Raw genomic sequence first — 25,133 nt, forward strand, 5'->3', positions numbered from 1 at the left:
TTGAAAGGGCAGACGATGGATAATTGTGTAACGTGCAACCTGTTTATATTTTTTGGAAACTTTTACTTGGACCGGAACTTGAATCACGGAATCACCAGGCCAGTTGCGGCACACTCTTTATTGCCCTTTTTCCTCGTTTCAGTACCTATTGTTTCTCCTTTCAAATATGTGATTGTATTAGCTCTTTCCATATGAAAGAATTCTCCTTATTTAAATAAAAAAGTAAAAAAAAATAAAGCAGATTATGCTTTTCTCAAAAAAGCAGGCCCCTGTCTGGTTGTTTTGCTTAAATACAGAAAGACAAATGCTTTATGGGCTTGCACCTATACTAGCAAGTGTAATCCGCCATGTCCACAGCATTCAAAGGGACAGGGAAAGCCGCACTTCAGGGTGCTTCCCCCGCGGTGGGGGGTGGCATAGACCCCGGGGGCCGCTGCCTGCGCGGCCTGGCGCCCCCTCGGGGCTGTGGGGACAGCCGCCATGGCGGCTTCTCCCTCCTCCCCCGCGCCTTCCCTGCCGAGGCGTTGCCATAGCAACAAGACTCGCTTCCCTCACGGCGCCGCGTGCGTCTGACGCCACATCCGGCGCTGCGGAGGGGGCGGGGCGGGGCCGCGCGCGCCGGTACCGCCCCCTGGGGCGGCCGGGGTGGGGGGAAGGGGGCCGCCATCTCCTCCGGGCTGCGCCGCGAGGCCGGGGCGGCCGGTCCCGCTGCTGCCCCGGAGGGCACCAGGGGGCGGCTGGGGTCCCACTGCCCTGCCGCAGCTCCGTAAGGCTCGCGGGGCAGGAGGGGTGCGAGGCCGGGGGAGGAGGGGGCGGGTAGCGGTCCTGGTGCCTCCCCGTGTAATGCTTGGGGCGGGGGCGAGGCCCGGCAGGGGTGTGCCTGCCCCCCGCGTACGGCTCAGGGGGCAGAACAAGGCCTGGTGGGGGGCGTGGGGGGGGCGTCGTGCCCCCTGTGAGGCTTGAGGTGGGGATGTGAGGCCTGGGGGGGGGGAGGTTATCCCACTGCCTCCCCCCTTCTCCCCCCCCCCCCCCAAGGCTCAAGGCAGTGCAGGAGGGGTATGAGGCCTGGTGTGGGGGAGCTGGTAGGTCCCACATACCTTCTTGTGAGGCTTAAGAGAGAGGTACTAGGCTAGTTGTGGAGGTTCGTGGTCCTACTGAACCCCTGTAAAGATCAAGAGGAGGTTCAAGGCTTGGAGGGGGGGGTTAGGGGTCCTGTTTTCCTCCTGGCCCTGGGTTCAAGGCCTGCCAGCACTGCTCGAGAAGTGGACTCGTGCAAAGTGTGGTCCTCTTCCCTCCTCAGGATGCTCTTTAGGGTCACAGCCTGTGAGGTGATGGCTGGGTATGGGGCCTGCCCTTGTGCGCAGGCAGGTGGGGCAGCAGTGTGAGGTCCCTGGCGGAGAGCACAGCTTTGCAAGGGGTTTCTTGCAAAAGGTGGTTCTGCAGGGTAACTTACAACTGAACAGGATTTGTGTTTTATAGGAAGTGAGAAACGAGGACGGTGGCACTGCACTTGGTGGTGGTGATGTGCTCATGTCTTGCTTTGTTCTCACCTGATCAAAGCCATACAGAAGGATTTATTCCAGTAACTTTCAATTGTATTGAGGTGAGGAGATACAACACTGATGCTGACGTTTTCTGACGGTTTAGCTCTTAGCAATTCTTCCTGCCCACAGGAGTAAGAGAGAATTCAGTCATGCTTTCTACAGGGTTCCCTGTCCCCTAGGTTGCGCTAGAGTCCTTCATAACCTACACTGGTGCTCCCATAGTCAGCTTTGTGAGACAGAGGATGTTTGTGGGTTTCCCCTGAACAGTTTACGTGGAAATATGTTTTTTCTTTCTCTATTTTTTTTTAAGTTGTGAGAGCAGTCTAGTGTCTGAGCCTCTTGTGTACCATTAGCACCAGAGTTTGGCCTGGGAGGTTTGCATAGTGCAAAGAGCAGCAGAATATGGTCTTGAATTAAGCTATTGTGTTTTGCAGAACCAGGGTAAGAAGAAGTAAAGTTTCCAGCTTACTACTGATGACAGAGAGCCATATACATGTAGAAGCAGGGCAGATGAAAAATTACGTGGGGATTTTTTTTTTCGCAAGTTTAGTGACTTCTTCATTTCACAGTTAAAGTTACTACTATATGTATAGTAGAAAACACATACATGTGTAAACCAAGAAAACTGTGGAAGATCAGTTACCATGAATTACTAATAGCCAAAAGTAGTGTTGCATGCTTTCTGTCAAGTGATCTTCAGATAGTGAAAGGGTGACTGCTGATTTTTTCTTACTGCTTTCAAAGGTTTGGAGAGACCATTGACAGGATGTTGGGATTTCTGAAGAATCCAATTGTGATTACTGCAGAGATAAATATGAACCTCTTAGCATTGACTGTGATGGGATTAATAAGCCGTCTTTGGGGGCTGTCCTATCCACGGGCTGTAGTGTGAGTAAAATATTTTACTTCCTATTGGAACCACGGAAGTTTTTTTCTTAAAACACTTGCTAGTAAGAATGCAGCATCAGAAGAGCAGAGCTAGCCTGGTGCCGGCCCCAGTGAATGTGGTAACAATGTTTCCCTAACAGAAAGTCAAGAGGGGAATGTAAGGGGGCCAAAGTGCTTCATTATCCTTCATTGTATTCTTAGCCTTTTGCCAGCAAATCAGGGTTTCCTTCCCTAGTATATCTGTAGCTTGCCAGCTACTTCCAATGAGACTTGACATGTTTCTTTCTGTTGTATTTCAGTTTTGATGAAGTTTATTATGGCCAGTTCGTTTCCCTCTACATGAAGAGAATCTTCTTCGTGGATGACAGTGGCCCACCTTTTGGCCATATGCTGCTAGCTTTGGGAGGTAGGGCATCTGCTGAGATTGGGAAATGTCTGTTTTCAGTTGATCTAGAGGAGAGAAGTTCTGGTTAAATATAAGTTGCCAGATCCTGTCATTGGAGAAAAATACAAGGCAGCTGAGAGGTTCTGATGTAGAGAGAGTTAGGATTTCCCTTATTTAGTATTGTTACAGGGCTATCACATGAGCACTTGGGAAGTGACAGAGCCATGTATCTGTTACCTCGTTGTTATCCAGTTGTTTGAATAAAGAGGAACATAAGATGAGAACTGCTAGTGACTAGAAATAGTAGGCAACAAGCTTAGTTTAAGCTCTGAGTTCCTCTCTGTAACTGTGACATGTACAAGTATCTGTGTATGGAAAGGAGGGATTAAACCTACATACACCTTTGTCACTGAGAATCTGTTGTTCCCAATGTATTTTCTTCATGCTTCCACAGTTTATGAAACACTGCCGTAGGCAAAACAGTAGGAGAGTATCCTTTTTTGGGAAAGAGGCCTTCGATGTCTGGAGGAGCTGGGTGTTTGCAGAATGGTTCCAGGACCAATTTAGACCCATTCTTATACTCCAGTTTTGATGCTGGAAATTCTGAATTGCTGTTTATGTTTTAGGTTACTTAGGAGGATTTGATGGAAACTTCTTATGGAACAGAATTGGAGCTGGTAAGAGCTGATTATTACATTCTTGTTGTTTTGAGAAAATAAGCAGTGTTTGAACAGCTGACAGATTCGTTATTCCTGACTAGTGGAAATAATGCTGTATCTGACACTTTAGTTCTCCTCTTAGCTAGGTCTTCTGCAGGCCTTTAATGGAAGTTTAAAACATAATGTTCTCATAGCACAGAAGCTTTTAATCAGTTAAAACAGTTTGAAAGTAGTACAAGCCGGACAGTAAATAACTAAGGGTAGGAGTCACATTCAACAAGTTGTTGTAGTCATAAGGAATTCTGTATTGAACCAGCTTCTCAGCAATTAATAATTTCCAAATTCTTGTGTCATTTGTTGTCTCCTATTTTAGAATATAGTATGAATGTTCCTGTTTGGTCCTTGCGATTCCTGCCAGCGCTGGCTGGTGCTCTCTGTGTCCCTTTAGCATACCAGATTTTGGTAGAAATGCACTTCTCCCACTGTACTGCACTTGGAGCTGCTCTTCTGATTCTCTTAGGTAAGACTAAGCATATAGGTGCCCTTGGGCCCCATTTTTCATACAGGGAGAGTATAGTCCCTTATCCCCTTTTGAATTTTTAGAGCATGTAAAAGGAACAGTGGCTGGAGTAGCATCTCCTCACAGAACACTAACAACATGCTAGAGCCCAGTTGCAGTCCTGATCTGTATCAGTCTCTGCTGTGCCTCTCTGGTCCCCTCTGTCCATACAGCTCTGCAGAAGGTGCCGTGCTAGACTGCATCTTTAAACAAGATACTGCTAGTTCACTTCATTGTTGAATAAAGTGGCTAGTCTTAACAACCTCACAGAAAAACACATTTCTTGCCTGTGAGGAGAGCTGTACTCTCTTCCTCAGAGGTTTACAGGATGAGTTACAACATGCTGTTTCTTAGCAGCAGGAGGGCTCTACTTAGAGTTGGAGCTCTTCACATTTGTTTGTCTCCAAACTGCAGGTCCTTAACACCATGATTTGACACTGTTCTCATGTTTATTTTCTCTGAGTATCTGCTTGTGAATGCCTGAGAAGGAAGGAGCCTCTCACCAGCCTATTAGCAGTCTAATAAGTGAAACTTCTCCTAGTTACCTGTAGCTCTGTTTCCAGTTCGGGAAGCCCTATGCAAGGCAGCCATAGCTCCATGCAGCACCCTTCCTTGAAAATTCATCATCATGCTTATTGCTTACTTGAGTCACTGCCTTGACTTTTGCTGCCTTGAGAAGCACCTGTCTGAGTCTCCCAGCATTCATTTTCTTTGCTTTTGTAGGCAAGCATAGCAGCTTTATCTGCCTACTGCCAGGCTCTACTTCCTGCCCACTTCTTTGTCCTTGGGGTCAATTATTGGCATGCACTTTGCCCAGATCAGAAGGTTTTTGTCCTTTTAAACTCAATAATTCCATATGACAGCCAAAAGGACTGGAAACAGATGGGCCATTCTTAAAGGGGCAGGTTCTTTTTTGTGTAATGATGCTATTTTCTGAGGTAAAGCACTTGTCTAGTAGTTTCCCGCTGGATAAGTTTCTCTAATTTTGTGTCCATCTCTCTTTTCCAACAGAGAACTCTTTGATCACTCAGTCAAGGTTCATGCTCTTGGAATCAATATTGATATTTTTTATCCTGCTTGCAGTTTTGTCCTACCTGAAGTTTTACAATTCGCAGAGCTACAGGTAAAGCTGAATTGTCTCCGGTCCTTTTCGATTCTTTTTTGATTACTCTTTTTATCACAGACTGTGTGTGTTTTTCTGTAAGTTACTTCACCTTTCTGAAACACACTTCCTCTGTTTGTAAAATCCAGAACTTTGACTTCTTACAAGGCTACTCTAAGGTTTTGCTGTTATGAACAGTGTTATGATCTTTTTTAACTGGTAGCAAAGTTGTCATTTTTTAATTAAAATAAAATCCCTTGGGGAGCACACATTTTCCTTCCTGGATATTTTATTATTATAGTTTCCTTCTCTCCACAGAAATACTGATGATAGTAGGTCATTTACTTTCCTTTGTTAGTGTTTACCAGCACTGAATCTAGAGATCTTTGTCTCTTCTCTTGTGACTTCATTATTCTCTGATCCTTACAAGACATGATCTTAAAGCAGAATGAACTTTAAACTGAGTCCAACAAGTGGCTGAATACTTTGCTCTGACTGCAGTATCAGAAACCAGGTAGACCTTTAGTGTTCAGAATTGCTTTTCAGAATACAGAGAAATACATTTAACAATATCCTGTAGGTTTCAGCTGAGTGTTGGTGGCCTGGGAGGTTGAGTATGAGATACCTCTGAGTAGAATAAGAAATAGTGGAGACCTGCAGGTTTTCTCCAAGTTAAATTACCCGTATTCAAGCAAGTATATTAGAAATCCAAGCAGGTATTCAGATCTCACTGTAACATATTTTCCTTTGGCCTTTTATTTAAGTTCCTTCTCTGGAAGCTGGTGGTTTTGGCTTCTTTTGACTGGAGTAGCTTGTTCTTGTGCAGTTGGGTAAGTACTAGCACATCTTTGTTTTAGTAAGCTGACTTTTCTGCCCACTGTCTGAGGTGTAGGTGGGGCTTCATTCTTGATATTGTTGTGAGCATGCTTGTCCATGACTTATGTTCTTGAGTTAGACTGTTACTAAGGCAAGCGTATCAATTCACTGGGAGCAATACCAGACATTAAAGGCTAATGTCATGGGAAGAACAAAGTGTATTTTTCAGAGACGTCTTTATGTTATAAATTAGCATCAGATTTCACCCCTCCTTCCTCATCCCCTCAAGCGTCAGTAAGTCTGAATTTAGGGATTCGGTACTTTCTGATCTGTCACCTCGTTATCAAGAAGATTCTCTGCCTTTGTCACTGCCAGTTATTTAATTTATTTAGCTAACAAAATACCCTTCTAGGTCAAAGTCTTGAAACTCACGTATATTGGCATGCTGAAATTGTCATGAATCAAAGCCCTTGGACTTAAATGTATCCTATTCAAGATAGAGTTTGAATATATACATCTTACATTAAGTAACAGTCATAGATGTGTGTAGTTTTTAACTCTTGATGAGTTTTTATGTGCTCTTTACTCAGAGTGAAATACATGGGTCTGTTCACCTATATGCTGCTTTTGGTCATCGCAGGACTCCACTTCTGGCATATGATAGGAGACCAGAACTTGTCAAATGTAGGTAGCACAACATTCAAAATACATTACGTATAACTTTTCCTAACAAGAACCAACTAAGAGACTTCCAAATCTTCAAGTAACAATTCTACCTGTAGCTGTTTTTTATACTACAGTCCCCTATCACAGTTTGCAAAACCTTGTGTTTTAGAATACTTTCCCAGTAAAATTGCTGAGGAGGATGGAGTTAAGTTTAAGAAAAGTTTGTGTTTGTGATTGGCTTTTCTGCTAATATCCTTGTCTTGGTGATTTGTGGCTTAAAACCTACACTATTTTACATACCTCCTGTGGGCTTCAGTTCAAATCTTCAGTGAAAGTTATCCAGGTGTCCTCAGTGTTGTAGCTGAATGAGGGTAGTTGGGGGACTTTAAAAAGGCAAGTAAAACAAGCGAAGTGCATTGGTATTTTAATACCTGGAGTGTGAAAACAGTGAATTCTCTGTTTCTTCTAGGTTTCCTTGATGTGCCATTTTCTGGCTCGGGGGTTGTCCCTCATCATCATCCCAGTGATGATGTACCTATCCTTCTTCTACATTCACTTGACTTTGCTGTATCGCTCTGGGCCTCATGATCAAATTATGACAAGTGCTTTCCAAGCCAGCTTGGAGGTAAAGAAAACATGGTCACGCCTGCACTCTTATTCCTGTGATCCTGCATATTTGTTCCTTTTATATCTTTTTACTGCTTTGGTGCTGTAGTACTGCTTTAAGTTTAAAAAACAAGGGATAGAAATCTGAATAGCAGATGAAAAGCTTTCTCCCAATGAACTGAGAGCAATATGTTTGCTCTTCTGTTGAAGACTTGGCCTTTTCTACAGGGAACTCCAAAGGAGCAGATACAGTACTGAACTCTTTTAAGTGATGACTTTGAAATTGGTCCAACAAAAATATGTGTATTATTTGAATATATTAAATTAATTATATTTACAATTTATTTTAATCCAGTAATTTAATGGGGAAAAAAAACTTAGGGGATTATGGTTTAAAACATCCAGCTATGAGGAAAACTGTACCAATGTATCCAGCTGTATGCTGCTAAACACAGTGTCATCTGTAGGTGAAGGAAAGCCATATGTAGTGATGTCACTTGACGCTCTGCTAAAAGGCATTTATATACTCTAAGGGTGACTGTGTGATATGCCTATAAGAGACCACTTAGTCTTTCTGTTTGTACATCATGGCTTTAGGGATATTCCCTAAGACCCCGCAGACTTGCAAAGCCTGCAAAATATAATAAATAATTAAAGATACAATAAAGAATTATATATAGATTATTAATACATATAAGATATAATAAATAATTAAACATCAACAATAAACCGACGCCTGGTTTATTTAACTTCTGATGAGTGTAGTACTGCAAAAAAAATTTTTTTTTAACTACAACCAGATGAGAAGGCATAGCTACTGCTGTTAAAGTGACAAGTGACTCTTACTAGAATTTAAACAGCCTCTGTGTTGCTGTTTCTTCTTTCCACTTACCCTTTCATTATACTTCACAGGGTGGGCTAGCTCGAATCACTCAGGGTCAACCCTTAGAGGTGGCTTATGGCTCTCAGATTACTCTGCGGAATGTGTTGGGCAAACCCATGCAGTGTTGGCTCCATTCTCACAAGAACACTTACCCCATCAGGTGAGGAATCTGGTTTATTATCTAATCTTAGGGTGAAAATATGCTCTGGTTCATCTGGCAGTCCAGATATCTTAGTCTGAGTTCTGGCAGTCTGTCTATTAGGCCCGGTGGACCCATTGATCTGTTACAGATTTGTGTAGCTGTGACTGTTGAACACTGAAATGTACTGTTCCACACCTGTTTTATTTTAACCTTCTGTACAGGTATGAGAATGGCCGAGGTAGTTCCCATCAACAGCAGGTGACGTGTTACCCTTTCAAGGATGTGAACAACTGGTGGATTGTCAAAGATCCTGGAATGTGAGTATGCAAGAGACTTACTGCCAATCTGCTGTAAGCACAGCTCGATACACTTCCAAAACATAAGTAGTGCTTTACTTAAACTGGACATAACTATTCCTTGCTTATGAGGGTTGAAGCCCTAAGGAAAGTCATTTCAGCTACAGAATTAGTCAGGCTGGCAGATTGTCCCAACTTCATTATGTTAGAAGCATTATGGAAGGCTCAGAAATTCTATTTGTGCTGCTCCCACCAGAGCTCTAGATGTGCAGTATGCAAAGGGAACTTTAAAGAGGAATGAGATTGATGGGAACTCTTCAGGTGCTTTGCGTGAAAGTGAAGTTCTGCTTTTTGAAGTGTGCAAACCTTGACATTTAATTGCCTTGATGAGTTTTATCAAACTTGAATAGGTCTCAGAAGAGAGTAGAAATCACTTTTGCAGAATGAGTATTTCTTTGTACTTCAAATGTGGGATGAAATGTAGAGCCTGCCACATCAGGAGGAATTCCAAGTGTGTGTCTGTGACTGAGTGTTTTCCCAGTGTAACTGTCAGTTAGGAGCGGGACTCTTTGTTCCTGTAGCTCTGCCAGTGAAAGCCGTTGTATGATGTCATTTTATACTGATCAAAAAGTTGCTTTTGTAGGTTTCTTGTGTTACTCTGGGAACTGTATAAACAGTTTTACCAGAAGGACTGTGTGCCATTGTAAATCATATCCACACTGGGAAAGTTTGGCCATAGTAGAAACCTTTCAAATGTAGACTCTACCAGACTCTTTTGGGGAACCACCGAAAAAGGTATCTTCTTAAAATTTTTCAGACTCAAGACTCTTACAAGCCCTGAAGAATGTGTAGGCCTTCTGTGAACCTCATAGAGCGATAAAATACAGGCAGAAGCTAGGTCAACTGCAGCATTCCCCTTGCCAAAGCATGCATTAGCCCTGTTAAGAGGCAAGTTGAATTTGGTCTCCTTCATGGAGACAGCCATTAATCTCTCTTATTAGCCTGCCAAAAGTGACATCAGTGGTAGTAAAAACACCTGTCAGATCTCACTGAAGCACTTACTCATTTCACCAAAGCCACCAAACAGCTGTTTGATGGGAATAATCTGGACTTGCTTCTGACTGACCTAGATTCAGGCCACTGAGGTAAAGGCTGAGGTGTTGATATCCCATTACCAATCCCCTGAAACATTCTGCCCTTAACTCTCCTTTGTCTTGGCAAGCTTTGTTTCCATTCTGGTATAATCTATATCAGTTGCTTGAATTTCTCATTTTACCACCTAAATGTCTGTCCTTTTATCCATATCTGCAGCTCCTTGACCTGACAGTTTGGTCATGACAAAGTTGCATTATTTAGAAAGAAGAATGTAACCACTTCCTCTTGTGTATCACTCCACCAGGCAGCAGCTGGTGGTGAGTAACCCACCCCGTCCTGTCAGACACGGACACATTGTGCAGCTGGTCCATGGCATCACGACCCGATTCCTCAACACGTAAGACTTTTCCCCATCCTCAGCTCTTCCAGGCTTGCTTGCTCATTCTGTTTTCCTGGTTCTCAGAATAACTATTTGTGGTGGAAGTGCAGTCACCCTTATGTTCAGCTAGACTATAAACTACCTGTTATTCGAGGATTCTTAAGCAGCGGGGCTAGCAGAGGCCTCAAATGTTAGTCACATGGGTCATCCCTGTGCCCTGGAGAAAGGATACAGCATGCTGTTTATTTTCTGCAGTTGACTTGGCAGTGGGATGTGATGCTAATCAAAAACTATTCAGTGCCTACTAGATGTTCTGGTCTAGTGTGCTAAGGGTCTTTAAAGGGGCTAATGATGGTTGCAGACATGTTGACTCATAGTTACCTGATACAATTCATGCTAATTCTGCAAATTCATAAGTACATATTTCCCTTGGTGAGTCTGAATCCTTCCCCCTTCACTGCCTACTCTCCAGGCAGGCAGAGATATTTAATATTTTGTGAGACTGACAGGTCATCTAGCAGCTCTGCTGACTTTCTTGGCGTAATCCTGCATGAAGGGTGTGCTCTGAAAGTTAAGACAATATTTTGGAGAAGACAGTGTGCTGAGGCTGACTGCTGTGGATTCCTGCCTGTTTTGTAAAGACTGCACTATGAAATGGCTTCCTGACTGCTATCCAAAGGGAGTGAGTGTGCTCTTGAATATCACTCACATTTGGAAGGGGAATGTTCTGAGCTTGGGTTTTTGCTGTGTCCCTTCCAAACCTAATTTGTTCATTATTGGAAACCCCAGTGAACAGCTTCTCTGTTTGTCACAGTCAGTGCTTGTTCTTCAGCCCAGGACAGCAGTCATCTGTATTGGCTTCCTACAAGCCTGTTCCTGGCAGCTCTTGTTAGTGGGGAGTGTTCTCTTTCAGAGTAAACAGTGCAATCAGTACAAATGGGTTATTTGATTTTACTTTATTGGCGAATCTGGTCTAAGCAAACTCGATAACTTTATGGGTTTATTTTTCATACAAATTTGGTAAACAGTATTGGAGGATCTGTGGGTGCTTACTTTACTTGTCTTGCAGGCATGATGTTGCTGCCCCTCTTAGCCCCCACTCCCAAGAAGTCTCCTGTTATATTGATTATAACATCTCCATGCCAGCACAGAACCTCTGGAGAGTGGTGAGTAGTCAAAGGGAAGGGAGGAGCACATTGTTTTCTGGAAGAAACAACTGAGACAAGATGACAATCAAAGTTTATCTATGTGTTGTAGGAAATTGTAAATCGAGAATCTGATACAGACGTGTGGAAGACGATTTTGTCAGAAGTGAGGTTCGTTCATGTGAACACCTCTGCAGTGCTAAAGGTAAGTTTATCTGCCTACAGCTTTTCCTCCATGCAATTTGTGTAGTCTCTGTGCTCCCAAAAGGCACAAACCGCATAAAACAAACATATAAATAAATAAAGGAAACAATAAACTTGCTTAATATGGTAAAAGGGAAAAAAGGCAGTGCATGTTTCATGTAGTTGTATCATGTGTACTCATGGCTGGATTCCTTTTCAGCATACAGAGCTATCCTACTTCTCAGGAGGTTGTGACCACTCTATACAACTGAGCCTCAGAAATTGGTGCTGGGTCTGTGTGTAGTAGCTCACAGCAGCTAGAGCAGTTAAGAATCTCATCACAGTGTTTGCCAGAATCACTGGCTTTATAGGTGTAGCATTTGTTGAGACTGTATTGTGTGGTGACCTTAACATGCTTTTTTTCAGTCCCTTCCTCTGATCTACTGCTCTCAGGGCCTAGAAGCTTCACAGTTAGGGCTGCCTAGAAACTTCAAGCCTAAAGTTCAAATTGGCAGGACCATAAGTCTAAATCATCTTTCACTTTTAGCTCAGTGGAGCATCATTACCTGAGTGGGGATATCGGCAGCTGGAGGTGGTTGGAGAGAAGATATCGAAAGGCTACCATCAGAGCATGGTGTGGAATGTGGAAGAGCACAGATATGGGAAAAGTACGTCTCAACCATGTTTTCTAGACAGATTTCTGTGATGGGGCCCTTCCTGTTCATGGAGAGGTGTCATGTGTTAATACATGATATGCACGTGTGTTTTGTATAAAAGTACATTCCTTCATAGTATAAGAGGAACAAAAACCTAGCCATTGTTTTGGATATTTGGCTGCAGTTCAACTTTCACATGGGTGGAAGGATGCTGTCCCATGGAATTACTTGTGCTGGGTATGGACTGAGGAGGATGTTCTCATGGTTATTGGCATGGGATGTCTTGGCCACACTCAGTGAGACCACAGTAATGGATTTGAACAGCTTTTGAATGGGCCTTGACAATACCATGATGTCCAAACCCTTAAAAATCCCTTCCAAGTTCTCATGCATCAGAAACTGGCCCCTCGAGCGAAGAGCTGGGATATATCATGGGCTCATACTTTGATTTCTCACTGTTATGCTGCTCTTTCTGGACTATGCTGTTTTTTTTTCCAGGCCAAGAGCAGAAAGAAAGGGAAGTGGAGCTCCACTCTCCTACACAGATGGACATCAGTAAAAACCTCAGCTTCATGGCCAAATTCGCAGAATTGCAGGTGAATATCGTCCCTGTTCCCTTTCTGTTTGCTTTGTCCTTTATTCTGCTGCAGAGCAGGAAATCAGACATTTCTGCAAACCCTGGGTCTGAGAAGTCATTGTTTATTCCTTGCTGATAGAATAATTTGGCTTCCTCAGTTAAAAAAAAACATCTGAATGCTCTTCGAAGAGCTTTAGAAAACTGCTCAACTGTACTATTCAGTAATAAGTACATGAATGACTGTGTAAAGAAAAGAAAAGGAAGGAGGAGGAGTTGGGCATCCAGAATCTTTCTGAAACTGATGTTTTTGTGTGTGAAATCAATAGTGTTGATGCCCCTTATTAACATTTCAGAAATTCACTAAGGAAAGTGCATTTTATTAGAACAAAATAAAGCCATTTTATTGATCAGTACTCAGTACAAGAAATGAAAAATCTTTTTCCACTCTCAGGTTAAGAACTAACCATCTTACATGTGGAGTTGCTCATCCATGCATGGTATCTCAGCTGTGGTTCCAATTCTGTTTCCTTTGTTCTAGTGGAAGATACTAACATTGAAAAATGAAGATACGGAACATAAATACAGCTCCTCTGCTCTAGACTGGATCACGATGGATACAAATATTGCCTACTGGCTCCACCCAACCTCTGGGGTAAATTTGAAGACGGGAATAAACATGAGCCCACAGAACAAAGCAGATGAGTTCTGATGTGAGCTGCAGAGGTGTGAGTGAGAGCAGGGCTGCAGTTAAGAGTTCAATCCAAAAAGCTGGTCTAGAATGGACTCTGTCAAGAATCCTAGGTGTTTCAAAGCAAGTAATATTTTTTTTCCCAGGGGAGTGATTTTTTTTTTTACATGTGATATAGCTTTTACAATTGTTTCTTTTAATGAAATCACTTCTTGCACTTTTTTTTTTTAAGGAAAACTGTAATTTAGTAGTTACCATTGCTGATTCTGTGTAGCATCTTTTAAATGTTATATGTTAAAAAAAAAAGCGTCTAAGAGCATCAGAGTTTATCAACCTGCTTCCTTCCAAGAAGGATCAGGTTACTAGTCAAGTACATTCTGAAGTTTTAATTTAGCAAGTATATGTGGATAATATTTGAACTTATCTGAAAGAATTGTGGCACGTTCCTTCTTCTGACTCAGACCATCTCATATCCTGCAGGCTCAGATTCACCTCATTGGGAATGTTCTCACCTGGACTTCGGCTAACATTGCTGCTGTGGTCTACGTGTGTTTGTCGTTGTGGTACTTAATACGACGAAGGAGAAGAATTTACGATGTTCCTGAAGGTCTGATTCCATAGAGACGAGTTCTCCTGTTCTACTAAACTTTAATGGGGCCAGAGCCACATTCTCACAGCTGTGTGTTTAGCTGTGGTAGCACCTTTTCCCATGCAGTAACTGTGAAATTTTTATTTTGGATGCTCAGGCATGTAGAGAGTACTCTCTCTTCTTCCTGCCCAGCAAGAGATTGATTATGGCCTTTGGGAAGGTGACCATCACCTTATGAAACAGTCTAGTAGCCAGCATAATATTTGAGTTTATTCTCTTGATAAAAGCAATCTCCAGGCATTAGGTTTGGACTATATGGAGAACCTTTGTGACCGATTTGAAGGAAATACAGGGAGATGATACTGTCTCTATGGGGGGTATTTATTTTAGATATTTTATCTTTCTGATAGAGGGGCCCTCTCCTCTGCTTGCCCTGTTTTCCCTTTCTGGAAGTACATTGTGCTGTCATGGGGTGAAGCTGCTTTGTTTTGGCAGTGGGCTGTCTTGATAGGTACTTCATAAAATCATGACATAATTTAACCATTTCCCTCCATTGAGGAGTGTGGTCAAGTTGAAAGTCTTTTAACACAAACTATAGAAAACAAAAGCCTGCAAGTAGGTTACGTTTTAGAGACTTTAAGTAAGTTTCTAGGAACAGTGTTTTAAGATGGTATTAGGGCCAGAGTTGTTGTTCTCTCTCCTGCAGATGCATGGCAGCTCTGGGTATCAGCTGGTAGGATCTGTGTTGGAGGCTGGGCTGTGAATTACCTGCCCTTCTTCCTGATGGAGAAAACGCTTTTCCTGTACCACTACCTACCTGCCCTCACATTCCAGATTCTCCTGATTCCCATTGTGTTACAGCACCTGAGCAATCATCTCTGCAGGTATGTGGGTCATTGCACAGTTTTAAACAGATGAGGACAAAACAAGTGGGATGGTTCTTTCTTCCAATGCTGTCCTCTTGGCAAGCTACTGCAGGCAAGCAGTATGGTTTGATTTTGTTTTTTTCTCAGCAGTGCCTTTATTCCAGCATGGCTGTGGCCATATCTTGGCATTTCCCTGTTTTTTTTTTTTTCTTTTTTTAAAAAAAAGCCATATCTGCTTCTTGGATGGAGTATTTGGATAGCTTTGATGTAACTTGAATTATTTTTATTTTCTTCCCCTCCCCTCGCCCTGCCCAATCCCAGATCTCTGCTTCTCAAAAGCATGTTTGGCGCATTGGTTGTGGCCTGGTTCTCTTCAGTTTACCTTGTCTATAGCACGTTCAGCCCCTTGACCTATGGGGAACCCTCTCTGTCGGTTGCTGAGCTCAAGGATTTGCGCTGGAAGGACAGTTGGAACATCCTTATCCGAAAACGGTAACAGCCTCCATTAAACTGCCAATCTTGTTACAGGTAAATGGAAACACATTTTATGCAAAGCCAAGTATTTATTGTTAGTATAGCTGAAATCTTAGCAGTCTGATCAAATAATTGATATTAATCCAAATTTAACTAAAATAGGAAAAAAAAAGAAAAAAAACCCCTACTGTTACAGAAAAGGTCTCAACAACAGGTGAAGTTGTTACGAACAGATTCCCCACTCACTATGCCTTTTATGCTCCCCTTTTTCCACTGTACCTTGAGGTTGTAAGGTTGCTGACTTCAGTCTGGAGGGTGGTTACAGCACGTTTTCAGCGTCCCAGGTCCTTTGCTGGGAGGAATATGATGTTGATAACCAGAGGTTTCTTTTTCCTCTTTGCTGGGAGTCTGATATTGATGGTTTCTTTCTTGCTCTAGGGTACAGGTGAGTCTATTTTACATATTTCCTAGCACTTACACACTTTGTTCTTTCTTGCTTGGTCTGCAATGCCGTGTTACAATAGAAGTTACTGTAGATTAAGTCTTCTATATATTGGATACATATTTTCTTTTCTCTTAAAAACTGCCTTTGCCCAACTCCAAAGTTTGCATTGCTTTAACTACCAGTAATTGGCCCCTATGGGCTCCAGGATCATCCCATGCTTGTATTTCTCGACACAGAATTTGGTGCCCCACTTTCATGGCCTCTGCTAGCAGCCTTTTATCTCTGCACTACAGCTTTACGCTAGGATTAGAAATAGTTCATTCTACACAGAGCAATGACTTGTTACTATTATCTATGTATAATCATGTGGTATAACCATAATTAAAACAAAATTAAAACAAATTAGGAATTAAGAATGCTGTTAGAGCTAAACTAGGTAAAAAAAAAAAAACCTCCAGGCAGGCCAAGAAAAGTAAGACAAAGCCAGACAGATCCCGAGGCCTTGTGGCATTAGTACAAAGCCTGTGGCCTGTTTCTAGCAATGGCAGTATTGTATTTACCGGGCAACAGGGTTACACCTCAGATGTCTTTGGAAAAGGAGCTTTAAGCGAGGTAGAACTGAGAATGATGAAAGGAAGTCTGTGCTGGCTTGTACACTTAGGTTCAGGGTAAAACTTCCAAGGATAATTTAGCTCCATCAGCAGAGGTGGTTTGCAGCAGCAGGCTCGTGCAATAGAGATCAAAGCTTACTGAGAACAGCAGTATAGACTGACTAGAGTGTTTTTAGTGTAGAGCTCCCTACTGCTGTAACAAATGCTGTTCAAGGATGCCTTGATCATCTCCCCCCACTAGGAAGGTACGATCAAACACTAGAGTCACTCAAAGGAGAGTTTAGTGACTATTTTGCTGCTCCTTAAAGCTGCCCTGATAGCTAATGCTTCATTGAAGCATCTCACTGTTTAAGTTAGTCTGTCACCCTGACCTAAAAAGAGCTGAGCAGTAGCCAGGAAATGAACTGCTTTCTCTCTCCCTCCCTTCAGCATTACACAAACATACCACAGAGCCATAGTGTTCACTAGTAGATAACCAACCTCTACCACTTTCTACTGTCTTGAAGATGGTATAGAGATGACAGTGCAGACTGCATTTTTATTTTTTTCTCTAAAGCTTCTGCCATTACAAAGATAAAGCTAACAACTCTGAGTTGACCTTAGAGGCAGAAAGAACTGATGAGTGTAAGAATATCTCCCAAACTGTTCCCTTTTTATGTTTGTGTTGTAGTAAAAGTAGTGCAAGCATCTTTTATGTAAAATGGTCATTTCTGCTGTTTGTTCATTTGTTTATTAGCCAAAGCAAAACATCCACAGCCAACACAGCCAGACCTTGGTTTTAGAAAACTAGCAAATACAAAAAAGTTTCTCTTAATAACATTCTCCCCCCCACCCCACCTCTGTTATTAGACCTGCTCTAAGTACAGACTCGGTGACAGAAAGATACAACATAGACGCTTGTAAAGGTCCAACTGACGGTTCATTTCAGAAGTTTTCCAGAAACTATGTTGCTGTGGTATCACTTATTTGGAGTAAATTGCAGAAATAGGAATATCACTGTTTATAGTTCCAGCTTCATCTGCTCTTTTAGAAAACCAGAACATTCATGAGTTTAAAACTGTTCAAGTGTAAGATAAGCACTTTGACTCCACTTGAGGGTAGAAACATGTCCAGATAGCACAAACAGCTATCAGGCAGGTCTCACAATTCGCATCTGTCCCCTTTGCTGATTTAACTAACTACCCAGTTCTGTAGGTAGATGGATTCTGCCCAGCAGACCCTGCAATGAGCAGTACAGAAACATCCTCGAAGCCACTAAAACTGACAGGGTCAGTCATCTTTTTTTTTTTTTTTTTTTTTTTTCTTCCATGAGCAACTCAATCCAGTTTGAGCTCACTATTCAGTAACTATGATAAAAGAGACTGTATTTGGGTACAAATTGAAAGCCTCACCTACAGGTAGTGTAGCAAGGTTCAGGACCTTCAGAAGATACAGATTATGAACCAGAATCACACTGCTTCTCAAGCCTCCTGAACTGTAACTTCCCTTTTTGTCCCAGAGAGCCTTTGTTTCACCTCTAACTTGGGGAAGAGATTCCTCTACAGTTGTGTTCATAAGGTCAGGTCTCCTGCTCCACAGCTGCTACAGGTGATAAAGGAGGCTGGCCAGCAGGAAAGCAATGCCAGAACTAGGTCTCAAGGTCCCAAAGAGCAGGTAGAGAAGAATAAAGACTGTACCTGCTTGTTTAAATTAACAGGGTCTGAGCTTGTCTTGGACAGAGAGAGACTGTTTTCCTTTTCAAAAAAAACAGGCAGCTAAATTTTCCTGCAAAGGAAGAGCAGCATCAGAGAAATGGGATATCTCATTAAACACCTGGTAGTGCCTAACTTTCAGGGGAGACTTCACAGCATTAGATACCATTTTGAACATTTTTTTTAAAAGGCAAGTAGAACTGCCTCAAACCGGTTCAATGAGTAACATAGCCAGACAAGCTAGGGAGAAAGGGGCAGGGAGGGGGCAGTAGTCCAACTCCTTCCTCTCCTCTCAGAGAGGAGTTTCACACCAGTATCCCCTGTGCTGCTATGACCATTTAAAGGGCACTTCACAAACCATTTTGTTAATAGTTTTTCTTTCCCAGATTTTCTTGGGCATTGGTCTGGGTCAGAGGCAAATCCTTCAGACTCCGGCAGGTTAGTGAGGACGGCTGCTGGACTCCAGATGTGACCGTTTGCCAGCTGCTAGCACATTGCTGCTCTCTGCTTGTTCAGGGAATGGGCGCTTGTAGGTCCGACCATGTCCATTCATTGCCCCTCGTTGCCACTTGCAGATGTCTCCATTCAGGATGTCTTGAATGTGCTGCACTATGAGGTTTATAGCAACTGCAGAGGAGAACAGCAAGTATAAGACTTGGCTGAGCTATGTGAAAAAAATGTGGAATATCCAACCCTGTCCAACTCAAAACTATAAACTAACAGCAGGCCCTTAAAAGAAGCTATGCCTGCCCTCTGCAGTGAGGTCAGACCTCAGCAGAGGCAGACAATTGTAATGCCAGCATCTAAAACCAGCATCCTGCCTTGCACCTCCAATCATATATAACATTCCAGCCTTCAGAGGCTGATAATCTAGCTCAGGCTCTGAGCAGCTCCCTCCCCTGCATCCCTCTAACACAACACAACGTTGTAAGCATGCAAACAGGACAGTGGTGTACCACCTGCTGTCACTTCCCAATAGCCAACCCCAGAGGTGGTTTCCTCAGAGACAAAGAACTGAGCTCCCTTTTACCCATGTTGTCAACACCTCGAGGAATGATCACATCTGCGTACTTCTTTGTCTGCAAAACAGAAATGGTGATGAAGAGTGTCACTGGCAAAAGCCAGTTATATTGAAGGAAGAACCTACCAGATGCCTCAAATCTAAGAGCAAAGATGGAGAGGGTTTTTTGTTTGTTTCTAATGCTCTTGAGTTGCAAGTTAAAGCTTGCTGTTGCAGTAGTATCTAGAATTGAAAGTAAGTCATACTGGGTAACAGGGACTTGGTCTTACTGTCCCTTTGTAATCACCAGATAAAAACCAGGTAGGCACTTGACCAGGTAGGTCAAGTGTGGGAGTACTTGCTTTTATGCTTGTGAAAAGTAAATTGCCTTGAATGGATTGTCTATATTTTGTGGTACAAGGATTTCAAGGCTGAGGTCTGTTTGATAAGAGTTAGTTCTAATCAGCATTTCACAAGCCATCGCTAAATCTCTGCTAAAAGCCCAGGCCCCTAATGTGCCTGTGAAATTCCTTGCTGCCTCCAATCACATTTTATTGATTTTGACCACTCATAAAATCCCTGAGTTTTTTCCTCCCTACTTAAAAATCAGTTAGCAAATTCAACATTTTTAATGAGTATCTTTACAATTCCAACATTGCTTTGATCTAGAACAATAGAAGCCTGGACTAGTCTTTTCCATCTTCTTTAATCCACATACAGGATTTTGTTCTCAAAGGATTTCCCAAATTAATGTGAACATCTAAACTGGCCTTACATTTTATGGAATAACAAGCAGCCTGTATAATGATCTGCCCCATGTTTCATCAGTATTCCCTGTTGAGAGAGAGTCTGCTAGAAACAGATTCTTTCTTTCCCCCAAAGACTTAGAATAAATGCAGTGTAGGAGTGTTCAGTCAAAGGCCCCATGCTACAACAGCCACGGCCATGAGTAGTGAGAATATATAGCAGCTATGCACAGATTACCATGGTGCTTTGCAAGCAGAAAGCACCAACCTTAAGTTCCTTAAGCTTTTAGTGATTACATAGATGAGCCAGAGGAGAGAGTGTGGGATTCATGAAAAACTCTTATCAAAAGCTGTTGCCAGCAGTGCTATTCCTACAGTACAGTCATAATTCCCAGGCAACTCTTTTCTTTCTCTTCCAAAAAACAAAAATCAAATTAGTGAAACGTTTCATACCGGTAAACAGAATTCCTCAAAGGCAGGTTTGACAAACGTCGTATATTGGGTGAGGATCTGCTCAAGGTCCCTGCCACGTTTCATATCTCGCAGAACTGGGACAGGAAAATAAGAAACCATGAGTTTTATCCTGAATGCAAAGGTGGATAAGGAGCACCACCACGCTGATGCTGCTGCAAGAGAGCAGAGCATTACCTCTGCGGGACAGCCTGACATCCGAGTCTGTGTCGACAAAGAGCCGGAGATGGAACATGTCCCTAATGTCTTGACTGTAGAACACCAGGATCCCCTCAAAAAGAACAACATCAGCTGGATAAACCACTGTTGTCTCTGCCAGCCTGCCAGGGAAAAGAAAACAAAAGAGCACTTTACTAAATGGATCTTGCACCACATTGAAAGGGTCCATAAGGGCCAGCTGGTAAGTGGAGCAGCTCCTACAGCAAATGGGGAGACATCAACCTACACAAGCCAGAGACCTGGCACAAAACTGAAAACCTACCTAGAATGGGTCACGAAGTCATAGGTTGGTACCTCAACTGTTTTCCCCTCAACAATATTTTTCAAGGTTGTATGCATCAAATCGTTATCAAAAGCATCTGCAAGAGGAAGGTATAAAGAGGAAGAAGTTCAGATGCTGCTATACCAAATGTTCGGCTCAGATTTTCTAGTCATGAAGGAGACGTTCACTGTCTAGTATTACATCGTGGGAAAGGGAACTTCTGGCTTATTCTTTCCTACCAGCAAGAATCCAACACCCTCCCCACCCCCAAATTATAATCGCTGTATTTGGTTACAAAGACAAGGAAGAGAGAATTTGTTGTTTAAAAGCAACTACAGTATACTAAAATAAACCAAACGTGAAGTTGCCATTCTTACCTCTTAGTAATTATACAATTTATTTGTGTGCGTCTCTTTTAGTCTGTTATTTAAAAGTAATTTAGAAAGTCTCAGACATTTTTAAGGCTTTTCAAGAGATACCCACTCCGTTTAACCCACAACAGACACTAGACTTCAGACCAGGGCAGGTCATTCTCCCACTTGCCATTAAATAGCATTCCCCAGAATAATAGGAACAGTTGGTTTTTTGTTGAAAAGAAATACCAGGAAAGGACATGGAGCTCTGTGTAGTTTATTTCAGTGCCAGTTGAAAGTTGGGAGACAGAGCACCATGCAAGCTGGAATGCTGTCCAACATCACTGTCCGCAAAGATGCGGTAAAACAGCAGTTATCACCTGCAGCAATGCAAATTTCAAGATTTCCTGACAGTGATGTGTGCAATTTAAAGACACAAGATCATGAAGGGGAAAAGCATTTCTGTCCTTTCTGGCTTAGCTTTACAGGTTGTCCAACACTTTTCATGTTCTGCAAGCCCTTTTGGTAAAACCCACCTCATCTCCAAACAGTAATTTAACTGTGCTTTACCTCTACTGTGCATTTGCTGGAACTGAGGCTCAAAAGACAGCAGCTAAAGCTGTGCAAGTTTCTTCCTCAGTAAGACATCACCACGAGTAGACTCCTGATCTCCTGGCAACAGCTCACCCTCAACAGAGTTTCTGGGAGTCTGCTCCCTGACTAACTGGTGGCCTTGTAACACATTACATGAAAGACAAGATACACTCTGCTGCCTGCTTTAATGACTGACGCTCCTAGAGAAGCTGCTGTCCTGGTGGCAGGCAGCTTTAAAATTAGCAACCTCCCAGCACAGCAAGTATGTTGCAATAGCCTGTTTCTATGCACTAAGAAGTCTGGAAGTGCTTTGCAAAACCCTTTTCCAGGCAGCAGCTATCATCAGCACACCAGGACGGTACGGCAAAGCGGGAGGGTGCAGTTCAGTGCAAGGGCACTTTCACAGAGGCTCCCTTAACAGGGAACGCCAGGCACACACCCCTGTGGTGCTACACCAGGGGTTGCTCAGAAAGATTTGCTACAGTGTCAGTGATAAGAGGAACAACATTCCCAACCGTCCTCCAAACAGAGATTCAGTGCCCCTTGCAGACATGCCGCCTTCCTCTGAGTCACACGAGGTGAGCCTGTATATACGCGTGGCTGATTTCTGTGGCTTTACCTGGGTGATCAAAGTTGTACTGCCCCTTCAACGCCTTGGCCTTCTGGTCGGTCGTGAGCACCTTGTAGAACCTGTCTTGGCTGAGAATGACAACCTTGCGCTGGCGGTGGTCCACCTCGTTTTGGCCCAAGAGCTCCATGATCTTCTCGCATACTGTGGACTGTGAAGGAATGGATCAGACAAAGCAATGGGACACCCTGGCCTTCTGCACCCAGCTTTGCAAACGTGAAAGTTCACAGCAGCCTGCGAAGTTGCTGATCACCTCTGCTACACTGAGCGCAAAACTAAACGGTGCCCTCCCCGTCAGGAAACCACGGGAGAGGCAGAAACACCGCGGGCCTGGTTCTGCCTGCCTGAGCACACTTCCACTATTCTGCGACCCGGGGGCTTTGGCTGCAGTTAGAAACATCCCTTTGGAAGGAGCGCACACGGGGGGAGGTGGGAGAGAGAAAACCAAGGAGCAGAGTTGCAGTTTTACGGGTTCGGAGACACGCTATCGCTCTCCTGCCCGCACTCATCGGTGCCTGCAAAGAATTTGCAAGACCGCGGCTTTCTTCCAAGCATCTCCCTTATCCCCCATTACTTAAATGCTTGCGTAGCTGCTTTGGTTAGAAGGCCGCAGCATGCTTTGGGACCACGTGCTGCCAGCACCCCTTGGGCTGGGTTTTTGGTTGGTGGGGGCTTTTTTTTTTTTTTTTAACTCCACAGGGCAAGGGGGGGGTAACCGTCACGGTTTGGGAAGCACAGAAATGCCGCGGGCGGTCGCTCGGCCGCGCTGAACCCGGGTGACAGACGCGTGTCTCCGCGGAGGACCGCAGTGCTCCGCGCCGCCCGCGGGCCAGCGCTGCTGCGAGGCGAGGCCGGGCCTCGGGCACCGGCGGCGAGAGCCCGAGCCCGGCCCCGGCCCCGGCCCCGGGCAGGGCCGCCGCGGCGCCGGGCGGCGTCCGCGCCCCGCGTAGCTGCCCCGGGGCCCCGCCGCGCCGCGCTCCTGCCCGCCCGCCCGCGGCCGCCGCTGTCACAATGCGGCGGGTGATGGCGGCGCCGCCCGGCCGCTCCGCCGAGCCGGAGCCCCCGCGCAGCCCCCGCGCAGCCCCCGCGCAGCGCCCGCGCAGCGCCCGCAGCCGCGGCCGCGCACAACTCGCGGCACCCGCGGGCGCCGCAGCCCGGCCAGCGCCGCAGCCCCCCCCCCGCCGCGCCGGCCACGCCGACAGACCCGGAGGGGAAAGCGGAGCCTCACCTTGCCGCTGGCGGTGCCGCCGCTCACGCCGATGAGGAAGGGCTTGGGGTGCGGCCGCTCCGGCTCGGCGGGGCCGGCGCCGCCGCCCGCGGAGGCCATGGCGAGGCGGGGGGCGCCGGGGCCGGGGCCGCGGCGGCGGCGGGGCCGCGGCGGCGCGGGGCACGCTGGGAGCTGTAGTCCGGGGCGCGGCGCGGGGCACGCTGGGAGCTGTAGTCCGCGCCGCGCCTGCGCCGGGGACAGCGCGCGCGCCTCGGGGCGCCGCGGAGGGCGACAAGTGCGACGAGCGGCACCGGCCTCAGCCGGAGGCCGCTGGGGCGCCGGGCGCAGCCTGAGGCTGCTGAACGGGGGAGCAGAGGACGATTTATACATATATACCCACGCATATATACTTGTATGTGTATGTAGAGGTGTATATTTACATATATGCGTGGGTTTATATAGGTGTATATCTGTATATACATACACATATGCACACCTACAGATCCGCATGCGCACACACGTGTATGTACATGTGTGTATACACATACCTGTAATACGGACATAGGCATGTGCAGTGTGCTCTATGTATACGTATATAAATACATATTAATGTGCATAAAAAAATAATAGTATTTCCATACAGTTACGTTGCCCATGTATGATGTGTACGCACCGTGTCGGGCGAAAGGCACCGGCCGGCCGCGGGCCCCTCGTCTGTGGGTCCCCGTGGCCTGGCCGCGCAGCGCACCTCCATTTTGGTCATTTTTGTCCCCAAAAGGCGGTGGCTCGGCCGTGCAGGCAGGTTGGGACGCCCGGGGACGCCGGGCAGCGGCGAGGCGGTGCCTTGGCGGGCGACCCGCGCCGTACTGGCCGCCGGACCCCGAGGGCGGCCCCCTCCGCCCTACCCCGGCCTGCGCAGCCTCCCCGCCCGGCCGGGAGCCCCCCGAGGGCCGCCCCGGGGAAGGGGCAGGACGGCGCCGGGGAGCGGCGATGGCGCGCGCCTTCCCCTGCCGCCACCGAGAGGCCGAGCGGAGCCTCCTCTGCGCTGGAGGAGCCCTCTCCTCCCCGCCGCTCCTCGGAGCAGAGCGACCCGCAGCCTTCCCGGCGAGTGGGTCCCGCTTCGCCTGGAAAAGCTCCCGGAACGGCCTCCCGCCGCCTGGCTAACCCTGCTGGAAGGGAGGCGGCGGGCACGCGGCCGGCCGCGCGCCTGGAGCTGGCAGCCTTCCCAGAGATGTTTCCTTGCCGAGGACGGGGCAAAGAGGAGATTATTTGATGGCTGTGCAGAGCTTTCTTTTGAACCGCAGCCTGTCCCGTGGCCTCACGCTGCCTCTGCGCACCGGTGCCAACCACAACGCTCTGCACAGGTGTCCGGGGCAGAAAAGTGGTGCAGAAAAATCCACCCCCCCCCCCGGGCCAACGCTCGCTTCCTCAGCGGCGCTGCCGGGGCAGGCAGCTCTCGGTGCCGGCAGCGCCGCTCATCCGGGCCGGCAGGGAGGCGGCACGCGGCTCGCTCAGCGTCTGGGCATCCTCCTCCCGAGCTGGCAGATGCGGATTATTTCCAGAGGAATTTTGAAGCTAGGCCAGGCCTGAAATAGCACGGGAGCGTTCCCGGCCATCCAGGCCGCCGGAGGGATTATTCCTCGCCCTCCGCGGGCTGTCGCAAGGCCACTGCAGCCATGGCAGAAACCCCCCCCCCCCCAGGGCCGGC

At 45.7% G+C, this 25,133-nt stretch overlaps 2 protein-coding genes across 3 annotated transcripts; one reads left to right on the top strand and one right to left on the bottom strand.

Moving 5' to 3' along the window:
- The first annotated feature begins 644 nt into the window (after nucleotides 1–644).
- POMT1 (protein O-mannosyltransferase 1) lies at nucleotides 645–21,019 on the top strand. The gene is made up of 22 exons (XM_062590648.1): nucleotides 645–766; nucleotides 1,480–1,603; nucleotides 2,289–2,432; nucleotides 2,732–2,838; nucleotides 3,444–3,494; nucleotides 3,850–3,996; nucleotides 5,047–5,158; nucleotides 5,902–5,967; nucleotides 6,544–6,637; nucleotides 7,089–7,244; nucleotides 8,138–8,268; nucleotides 8,472–8,567; nucleotides 9,946–10,038; nucleotides 11,090–11,186; nucleotides 11,278–11,370; nucleotides 11,896–12,016; nucleotides 12,503–12,600; nucleotides 13,120–13,233; nucleotides 13,750–13,876; nucleotides 14,565–14,742; nucleotides 15,046–15,252; nucleotides 20,238–21,019. The coding sequence occupies exons 3-21, from the start codon at nucleotides 2,311–2,313 to the stop codon at nucleotides 15,218–15,220; spliced, it is 2,178 nt and encodes a 725-aa protein (XP_062446632.1). The 5' UTR covers nucleotides 645–766; nucleotides 1,480–1,603; nucleotides 2,289–2,310; the 3' UTR covers nucleotides 15,221–15,252; nucleotides 20,238–21,019.
- Nucleotides 16,962–23,566, bottom strand: UCK1 (uridine-cytidine kinase 1). Of its 2 annotated transcripts, none has more exons than XM_062590649.1 (7): nucleotides 23,447–23,566; nucleotides 22,210–22,369; nucleotides 20,644–20,740; nucleotides 20,340–20,482; nucleotides 20,145–20,239; nucleotides 18,976–19,024; nucleotides 16,962–18,572 (listed from the first exon to the last, which is right to left on the bottom strand). In XM_062590649.1, the coding sequence occupies exons 1-7, from the start codon at nucleotides 23,543–23,545 to the stop codon at nucleotides 18,385–18,387; spliced, it is 831 nt and encodes a 276-aa protein (XP_062446633.1). In that variant the 5' UTR covers nucleotides 23,546–23,566; the 3' UTR covers nucleotides 16,962–18,384. The 2 variants fall into 2 exon arrangements, with proteins under 2 accessions (XP_062446633.1, XP_062446634.1); XM_062590650.1 differs by having other exon boundaries at nucleotides 18,488–18,572; nucleotides 18,905–19,024.
- Between the last annotated feature and the right edge of the window lie 1,567 nt (nucleotides 23,567–25,133).

The sequence above is a fragment of the Rhea pennata genome, chromosome 18, assembly GCF_028389875.1.
Source record: "Rhea pennata isolate bPtePen1 chromosome 18, bPtePen1.pri, whole genome shotgun sequence".
NCBI classification, from domain to species: Eukaryota; Metazoa; Chordata; class Aves; order Rheiformes; family Rheidae; genus Rhea; species Rhea pennata.

Excerpts from the sequence above, each read along its gene's own strand:
- POMT1 (XM_062590648.1), top strand. The coding sequence starts at position 2,311 with ATGTTGGGATTTCTGAAGAATCCAATTGTGATTACTGCAGAGATAAAT. Across the intron at positions 2,433-2,731 it reads TCCTATCCACGGGCTGTAGT|TTTTGATGAAGTTTATTATG; the intron begins GTGAGTAAAATA and ends GTTGTATTTCAG. Across the intron at positions 10,039-11,089 it reads ACGACCCGATTCCTCAACAC|GCATGATGTTGCTGCCCCTC; the intron begins GTAAGACTTTTC and ends CTTGTCTTGCAG.
- UCK1 (XM_062590649.1), bottom strand. The coding sequence starts at position 23,545 with ATGGCCTCCGCGGGCGGCGGCGCCGGCCCCGCCGAGCCGGAGCGGCCG. Across the intron at positions 22,370-23,446 it reads GCGGCACCGCCAGCGGCAAG|TCCACAGTATGCGAGAAGAT; the intron begins GTGAGGCTCCGC and ends ATTCCTTCACAG. Across the intron at positions 19,025-20,144 it reads TTGAGGAATTCTGTTTACCG|ACAAAGAAGTACGCAGATGT; the intron begins GTATGAAACGTT and ends TCTGTTTTGCAG.